Source organism: Ipomoea nil, unplaced genomic scaffold (genome assembly GCF_001879475.1).
Source record: "Ipomoea nil cultivar Tokyo-kokei standard unplaced genomic scaffold, Asagao_1.1 scaffold2926, whole genome shotgun sequence".
In the NCBI taxonomy this organism is placed as follows: domain Eukaryota; kingdom Viridiplantae; phylum Streptophyta; class Magnoliopsida; order Solanales; family Convolvulaceae; genus Ipomoea; species Ipomoea nil.
This window is the reverse complement of record NW_017619354.1, coordinates 2,316,316-2,325,496: the sequence shown is the minus strand read 5'-3', so window position 1 is coordinate 2,325,496 and position 9,181 is coordinate 2,316,316. Positions and strand designations below refer to the sequence as shown.

At 34.8% G+C, this 9,181-nt stretch overlaps 1 protein-coding gene across 8 annotated transcripts; it reads left to right on the top strand.

Moving 5' to 3' along the window:
• The first annotated feature begins 416 nt into the window (after nucleotides 1-416).
• Nucleotides 417-7,526, top strand: LOC109161986. Of its 8 annotated transcripts, none has more exons than XR_002050986.1 (9): nucleotides 417-719; nucleotides 950-1,021; nucleotides 2,962-3,100; nucleotides 3,384-3,479; nucleotides 5,123-5,190; nucleotides 6,314-6,393; nucleotides 6,829-6,911; nucleotides 7,071-7,162; nucleotides 7,239-7,526. XR_002050986.1 is itself a non-coding variant. In XM_019310596.1 (9 exons), the coding sequence occupies exons 3-7, from the start codon at nucleotides 2,990-2,992 to the stop codon at nucleotides 6,847-6,849; spliced, it is 429 nt and encodes a 142-aa protein (XP_019166141.1). In that variant the 5' UTR covers nucleotides 417-719; nucleotides 950-1,021; nucleotides 2,962-2,989; the 3' UTR covers nucleotides 6,850-6,911; nucleotides 7,071-7,162; nucleotides 7,239-7,526. The 8 variants fall into 8 exon arrangements, 3 of the variants coding, with proteins under 3 accessions (XP_019166141.1, XP_019166139.1, XP_019166140.1); XM_019310596.1 differs by having other exon boundaries at nucleotides 6,261-6,393; XR_002050987.1 differs by lacking the exon at nucleotides 6,314-6,393.
• The last annotated feature ends 1,655 nt before the right edge of the window (nucleotides 7,527-9,181 follow it).

The window sequence follows — 9,181 nt, the reverse complement described above, 5'->3', positions numbered from 1 at the left end:
CCAAAAAATTTAAAATAATTTTTTAAAAAATTATTATTTAAAAACAATAAATTAAAATATATTAAAAAAAAAAGTTTCTTCGTCTCCATGGCCGGAGACGAAGAAACTCTTTGTCTCCATTGTTGAAAGAATGATTGATCATAGGCTACCATTGTTGAAAGAATGGTTACCTAATCTTACCCAAAAAATTGCGATGGCAATTTTATAAATAAATGATCAATAATCCGCCACCGATATAGCTGTAATGGTTGCCCATTGTATTTTTTATATATTTAAAAAAAAATTAATTTTTAATAAGCAACCATTTCTAATAGAAATGGTAGCCTTAAAATAGAAATTATTTTTTAATAGTCAACCATTTCTAATAAAAATGGTTGTCTAATATTAAACCTATATCTACTAGATCAGAACGAAGTCGCTCGCGTCTCAAATCAGAACGAAATCGCTCGCGTCTCAGATCAGAACGATCCACCGTCGCACCAATCGTCTCACCACCGCCACCACGTCGTTGGCCTGCGGCGACGCCACTCCGCACAGCACCATCCACCGTCGCACACTCGCCACCGCGACGCCGACGCCACCACCGCCAACGTCCGTAGATCTGAAGCTCCTCCTTGCCCCGGGACGACGACCCCGGCTCCTCTGTGACGCCAGTCTCCCGCCTCCTTCTTCAGCCGGAGATTGGGGCTGCCGGCGCGGCTTCCTCGTCCGATCAGCAGGTTAGTGTTTTTTTTTTTTTTTTTTTTTTTTTGTTATTGATTTTAAATTGTGCCCTCAATTCATGATTCTCCGAAGGGTTATAAGAAGTTTCCAGTAAGCAATCCAGTGCAAAACGGCAATCCTAAATCCAATCCCTAATTCCTTTTGTTTTTCTCATTCCCCACACAATTGTTCAATTTCCCATTCCAACCCTAAATCCCTAATTCCTTTTGTTTTTCTCATTATTCAGATGCGATTAGAATTGAAATGGTAGGTGTTAGCTGATTCCAGTGCAAAACGGCAAGAAAATTCTTTCAAAAAGGTAATTTCAATGCTTTTTTAAAACTTTATTTTAGCTGATTATGTTAAAAGCTGAGTGAGTCTGTTTAGCTTACCCATTGCTCTGTTGGTATGGTATATAAATGTGAATTTGGCTCAATACATACCTTGTTGATTACAAATTAGGTTGTTGGATGAATTCCTCAATTAAATATAATTGCCTTAAGCCTTTAAGGCAGAGAACTGGGCTGCCATGGGGTTGATCCCACCATGGGAAATGATGTCCCATGTCTTGTGAGCTTCTTTGAAACAGAAAAGCAGAAGATGAGTTTGGATTTGCAACAATTCCTAGAAGCTTTTAAAATGTAAAGGGAAGTCAAAGCCATGAGGTTGATGGAACATTTTTTCTTTGGATTGGAGGCATAAGGAGGACCTTGCAGTTGGGCACCTTTGCTGAACTGGGTAATTTGATGCAAAACTTTTCTACAGCAACAGTTGCAGAGCTGAGATGCAGTTTTGCCTTTGAGTCTTGCATTTGCAATGATCTGTTATACTCCAATAGTCAAATTGAGAAAGGAGGAACAAGGAAGGTGGATAGAAGACTGATCTAGATGATCTCTTAATCTGAATGAAGAGGATTCTGAGTGATTAGAAGCTGAAGTGTTACACTAACAGTCCTGAGTAATTGGTGATATGGAAATGGCTGAAATTGCATACAATTCAGCTTATTGCAGGTTCTAAAAACAGGTGCTGAGCCTCTGCAATACTAACAGGTCTGATTTGTCTTTAAATAAACTCAAGGATGATCCACGGCTTAGTGATTACTATCTGGATTGCTGGTCTAGACTGATCTGTTTGGAGATTGGACTTGAATAAACACTGATTTGCAGCATGTGAAGCATGAAGATGAGAGGCTGCATTGCAATCTTAAAGCTGCTTTGGTAGCTGAATTATGTTGGTAAATTGCAGGTTTAAGTGGCAGATCTATTCTAAAATGATGACTTAGTCCACTTGGATAGGGGGACTATGGTTCACAATTTGGAAAATGGTTTGTGATCTAGACATGGATTAGAATTCTTTGCAGCTGTGCTACTGCTGATGCAAAGAATTGGCAGTGCTGATTGGCCATGTGAAATTGAAGATGGGCTGCATATGGCCGAATTGGGCCTGATTGGAAGCTGGACAGATTTGCTATGGCCAAATGGGCTTGATGGCTCTTTGAGTCTTTTGGGTTTTTTGGTTATGATGCCAGATGCCTCAAAGACTGGTGCTGCTCAAGAGGTTGCACAAAACATTAAAAGGGCAGGCAAAGCAATAACTGAAACTGAGGCAAGGCAAGTCCTTGCCGTTGCTGAGAATTCGTCATGGGAAGAAATCATCCATGTTCATTTCATCTAAATCTTGCTCTTTCTGATGCTTTCTTTTTCCTCACATATGAACCTCTATGTTTTTCTATTTTTGTGCAAAAGTACGATAACTTGTTTGAGCAAAATGCAAAGAACGGAAGCTTCTATCTCCAATCAAAGGTGCATAGAGCAAAAGAATGTCTAGAAGCTGTGTACCAGAGTAAATCTGAGGGAACAAATTAAAGAATTGGTTTTTGGGTGTTACTTTTATCCCTTTCATCTGCTCATTTGCACATATTTGTTTATTCTAGTTTTCAGTTAAGTTTCTAGTTTACACCATATTTTTTGCACCTGCTCAACAATTAAATCAGTCACACAACTCTGTTTCTTATAGTATTTAGTTTTGTCTGCTATGGATGTTCACAATTTATGTGCAGAACATAAACTAAGTTATTTTTGAGTAATGATAAAATTTAATGTGTTACTGAATTATCAAATGTGTATTACTCTGTATTAACTATATGTAATTGGAATATTAAATGATCTATGTATTAACTATATGTAATTCAGGTCTCATTCATCTTCTTCACTAGTTCTATTGCTTTGTCCTGACTATTTTTTATTTCCATCAATTCAGCTTGTGTTTTCATCATCAGCAACTGTTTATGGTTCGCCAACTGTGTGAGATATATGTGGATGCAAAGGATAAGATGGAGAAGCACATAAAGTTGCTATTTGAACTCAAGGAACTACCTGAGACTTTCATGGGTTTGCAGGTTTAATTCTTTCTAGCTTCATCTTTTTCCCCTCTCTCTCTATGTCTCTTTTTATTATTTATTTTAGTTTTTGTTTTTTTTTTAATATTCCTTCTATTTAGTTTCATTGGTCCGTGGAGCATCTCTAGGTTGGCTCTGCTTTTTATTTTTAATTTTTCTCATCTACTTGCTTTACTCATACTCTTAAATTGATCTTCTACTTTACAGCTTTTAGTTTCGTTTTTCTTTTTCTTTCAAAAGGGATGGAGTAATATGATAGTTTTTTTTTTTTTCTTCCTTTCAGATGGAAACAGCTATTGTAAACAATGGAACTAGATATTATGTGATGGCTGTTACTCCCACACGCCTATATTCTTTTACTGGGATTGGGTCGCTAGAGGTAATTTCATTTTTGTGTTTATCAGATTCATTTTACATGTAACTTCCTGGACATCTACAATAGAAGGAAAACAAAAATAAATTCTTCATTTTCTTTTGGATTATTTTAGTAACTAGTTTTTCATTTTTTAAGCATTGTTTTCCATTTTCCCAACTTGACAAAGGATTTGGAACACATTTTTTTTCTTGTTTTCCAAATACAAAAATACAGATAACTCCATTTATAATCATTACCTACAAACTTAAACTTCACTTATCTATCATTCTATCTACTCCTACCATCTATCCACCCACCTATCTATATACCCCTACCTCCACCTACCTACCCTATCATCATCCCTATCTACTTTTCTTCCATAATCTCCATTACGCCTAGTATATATACCACCGCTATAACTACATTTAATGCTGTTTTTCTTACTTCACCCACCATCATCTATCTTCTATATTTCCATCTACTTATTTCAATATAATCTACTTACTTGCACCTAGGATTAAATGTTATTTAGGATGACAATGGCTAGGGTACCAACCCCTTTAGCCATTTCTGAACTCGTCCCGTACCTGAATAAATATTACTTGTATTTGTCCAAACCTGTTCCACACTACTTGTATGGTACCCGAAACCAGTTTAATATATTGAACAAAAAAGATAAATACAGCACGTGCACATACACACACAGGGGGGTTTCTCTACTTCCTGAACCTGTGACGAGTATTATTTTGCGGTTTTGTCTGCCCAAACTCATCCCAAGCCTAATTTTCAACTATCTGAACTTGTTCTATTAGGGTCTGGGAGGGTTGGGTACTTGGTATTACCCAACTTCTTGTTATTCCTAGATGTTTTTTAAATCATACTAATTAAAACTCTAAAAGTATTAATTTTGAATATTCAAAATAATATTTAGATAATACCAACCAGGGTTATCAAGGCGTCGCCACCTAGGCGTCTGGGTTATCAAAGATGACTTGAAGTAAATAGGGTTCAAAAAGGCTTCCCAAGACAAGATATTTCCAATATATACAATAAATACTAAACTTCTCATTATTCTAGGAAAAACTATTCATCTACTAAAGGCAACTTGAAGTAAATAGGTTGCCCAAGACAATATTTTTAATATATATGTATATATTTTATATATTTTATTTATTTAATAGTCATCGCCTAGGCGGTCGCCTAGTCGACTAGGCAGTTGGTGGCATCTCGCCTAGAAAGCCCGCCTTGATAACCTTGATACCAACCCGATCTGATGCACACACCACTCAATATTATTGGTGCTTATTACTAGCATTGTAGGTTAAAATGAACAGAAGAAAAAGAATTTCAAATAACTTTGTATTTGATGACTTGGAAAATAATATATAAAATAGATGCTCATAATACGATTTTGATTTTTCTATCATTTTCCCAATGGAAAAAGAAAAATGAGAAAACTGTGGAAAAAGAAAACAAAAAAATGAACTAAATACGCCCTAGTGTCAATTGCTATTTTTAAGTCCTACATTAAAATATCTAGCTAACATCTTTTGTTTGTAACTTAATTTTCAACTTCTTTTGTTGTGCACTCTTGCCTATGAACATGACATTTGTGTTTTCCATGCTTTGCACTTCTGTTTAATTGTTTTTTTTTTTCTTCGGTGTAGTCTGTTTTTGCTAGTTATGTGGACCGCACAGTACATTTCATGGAGCTTCCTGGTGACATACCTAACAGGTAAGTTCTTTACAATTTTACATATTATATTGTCAAATATAATGGGTGTTGGACAAAATCTTTGCTTTCTCCTTAAATGTGGAAGGATACAATTGGTGCCTGCCTGTGCAATATCTAAAATATTCTTCAATGAAATTGTGTAATTTGGAACTCTAGTGTGACAGAAAAAATGCCTGCAGTATTAACATGAATATATTTATGGAACTAATGCAGCGTATTGCTATGAAATTGCAATACTGTAAATCAGGGATAGTTATCTTTTGTGTGTAAATCATTATAGATTTTAAGCTCTTGACTTCACATGTATTCGAAATCATTATTCTTTTTGCAGAGGATCTATTTGCAAAAATACCCTATATTATTCGAAATCATTATCCTTTGCAAGCAGAATAGCCATTTCAGATTCTCCCATGGAATGAACTATTTCCATTGACTGTGGAATTGACCATGTTTTTGAGATAAAAATACCCTATATTTTAGTATTTTCAACCACTATTGTATTATGTTATGATAGAGTGTGTATGTAGGTGTACATTATACGCTAACACACGCTGACATGCACATATACATACGCATGTATAACACACACACACTCTCTGTTAATGACTTTCTAATTTCTATTCATCTTCCATTTCTTAACCCAACCATATTATTCTTTAATAATGAAATAGTATTTCTAGTATATTTTTCCTCTATTCCATTCCTTATGAAATCCTATTCTTATTATCTAGTTTTATTTCTGTGAACCAAACTGGCAGTCAAGGTATTAGCAACTTTCTTAGTTTTCTAGAGATTTTTTTTAGTGTGTTACACATAATGACTTTTGCAGTATAGAGCCATTCATCTCAGTAGTACTTGAAGTCATATTTCTGAATGTTGATTCTGGAAACTAGTTGGCAGCTTGTCATAACATTTCAGGGGCATAATGGGAACTTGTTTGATTATTTGTACATATTTTTACTTGAAGCATATAATTTCCCCCAAGCATCTAATTTAATATTTTGTTTTCACAATTCTTGGTGCATTATGTAGAAGCCCACAAGATTATTTTATTGGTAGATTGTGAACAGGATTAGTAAGCAGATAGTAGAAGAACTTGTTTTTGATCAAACACCTGATGCAGTTTTAAGGGGAATCAGTGGGTTATGCAGTGATGCGTCTGCTGGACTGTTCTATGCATATGACCAAAACTCTATCTTCCAGGTTTCTCTAGTCATTGTTATTAACTGTTCATTGATGCACTAGGTAACATATTTCATCGGATGATTCTTGCCAAGCAAAACCTTGATGTAATACCGACTTCTGTTGCCCACTGTTATTTATTCTTTTTACGATATATTCTCATTTCATTAGACTTGTGCTTTCCTACATCTTTCACATATTGGGTATCTACTTTGATGTTGAAAACTTGGTGCTTTTTCTGTAATCCTTTCTGTAAGTGTAAATTAGGCCATTAAATTCTTTCATGAGTTAAATGAACTAATTAATTGTTGATATACAGCATTCATGCTTGAGTCACATGACACATTTATTCATTCTGTAATGAATAATGAGATTACTTACCTTTTAAGAAGTAATCTACTTTCATTGTCATAGTCTCTATATAATAGCTTTCTTATATTGTTTTTGTTCCTCCAGGCTGTGAAGTATACAACTTAGGAACTTAAAAAGGTACATCAGTCTTGGAAATGGTAACAGCATTCGAGAAAGTATCAGGAAAGGTAAAAGCAAGCTTGGATGGTTCATTTTATTCTTGCTTAGTTGTTGTGATTAATGTCTGTCTAGGTATTTGGTTATAATATTTCAAAGAGTTCATAACGTTAGGCGTTGCTTTAGTCGTGGTATGGTATATTAACAAATCCATTTTTGTGTTTGGATAGAAAATTTCACTGGTGATGGCTGCCCGACGACCTGGTGATGCTGAAATTGTGTATGCAGCAAACGAGAAAGCGGAACGGGAATTAAAATGGAAGTAAGTGTGTGGTTGGCGGATAGAATAATGAAAACCCATAATTGGGGCCTCAAGCTAACATTTAATTTTCTTCAAGGCAAAATATGGCATTGATGAGATGTGCAGAGATCAGTAGAATTGGGCAAGCAAAAACCCCTATGGTTATGGGAAATCTACCTGATGCTCAGCTATTGTTAGAATGTTAGAAATGGAGGGAGCATCTATCTTTGGATAAAGAGTAGGAATTAACTGAGAAGAGGAATGCTTTGCATTTCTTTCTCTGCTAGTTGATGCTAGTTCAATTCATTCATTGATTAGTAAAGTGACAAGCATAAATAAATATAGAATTGTAAATATGTAATTTCATTTATGTTTTTTACTTTCATAATGGTTTTTAAATTATTTTTAATTTTTATTTTATTTTTTTAAAACAGTATCCGCGACTGTTGAAGAATGGTCGCGGAAAGATGATTTTAAAAAAAAAAAAAAGAAAAAACAATACGCGACCATTCCTATCCAAGAATGGTCGCGTATTACATTTGAATAAAAAAAATAAAAAAACAATACGCGACCATTTTTAAATGGTCGCGTAAAGTCCATGACTTTCCGCGAGCCTCTCATAGGCAACCATTGTACAATGGTTGCCTATTGTCTTTTACAATGGTAGCGTATCTGCAATTTTGTACTGGTGAAGTTAAGTTCTATCAAAGAAAATCCATATCTAAACCTCACTTGAGACAAGTAGTGTGTATATATAAGGGGTATCCCCTCCTTTATAACAAAAGAAAATCCATATCTCTTTATTTATGGGTTTTATTCTATTTTATTTTATTTTATTTGTGAAGCTTTGAAATATTACGTAGGATCCTATATTTGAACACAACACTACATGCAATGTACATCCTTTATTTTTACCTATGTATCTAAATAATTGTAAAAATTTCTGTCCACCATTCATCAAATGCATAGCTTCTCTAATATTTTGATGATTTCCTATATTTAGAGATGTAAAGTAAAGAAAAATTTTGGCATATGAATTGCATAATCTATCTGATTGAGCAAAATGTGGATGGGTTAGGTACTACGTATGTGTGTTATTTTTTAGAAAGCTGGTAGAAATTTGCAATTATTACAATATAGTATTCATTGTGTAAACTTTGCTCTATTTTAATATTCTACAAACTACATATAAGAGATAAGTCGCATTAGAAAGATCTTGTGCGACAAGTTCGACTAAGATGGTGAAGACAAAACTTAAACGCGTAAATTCATTGTGTACAATTGTAATTATAGGGAGATTTAGATTTATTTGTAATATGTGTCAATAAAAAAGTTTAATGATATATTTTTTATACATTAATTTTATTTGTAGAAAAATTAAAGGAGAAAAATAAAGTTAAATTGAAAAAAAATTATGTAATATAAAGGGTAATTCTATTTGCACCACCCTATTTGCTATTTACACCACCCTATTTAATAGGTATAACAACTTTGTAGGTGGTGCAAATAGAAAAGTCAACATCCTTAAATGTGGTCAGATATTAATATTTATTATTCCATTTTTTTTATCCTCAAAATATTAATTTAAAAAAAAAAAAAAAGAAGAAGAAAGATAACCCACCCGTCACCTTCTCCGGTGAGAAGGCGATGGACTGCCTTCTCACCGGAGAAGGCGACCCACTAGGCTGCCTTCTCATCGGAGAAGACAGCAAAGTTTAAAAAAAAAAAAAAAAATAATCTGTCACCTTCTCCGGTGAAAAAGCGAGTGGCTGCCTTCTCACCGGAGAAGGCAACTGGGCTGCCTTCTCCGGTGAGAAGGCAGCCCAGTGGGTCGCTTTCTCACCGGAGAAGGCGACCCAGGTAGCTTTCTACCCGGAGAAGGCAACCCACATAGTCGGGCTGCCTTCTCCGGTGAGAAGGCAGTTCCTCGGCCTTCTCACCGGAGAAGGTGACGCTTCGTTTTTTTTTTAATTAATAAAATATTGAATTAATAAATTATTAATTGAAGTTTGACCAGGTGGTGCAAATAGCAAAGGGTAA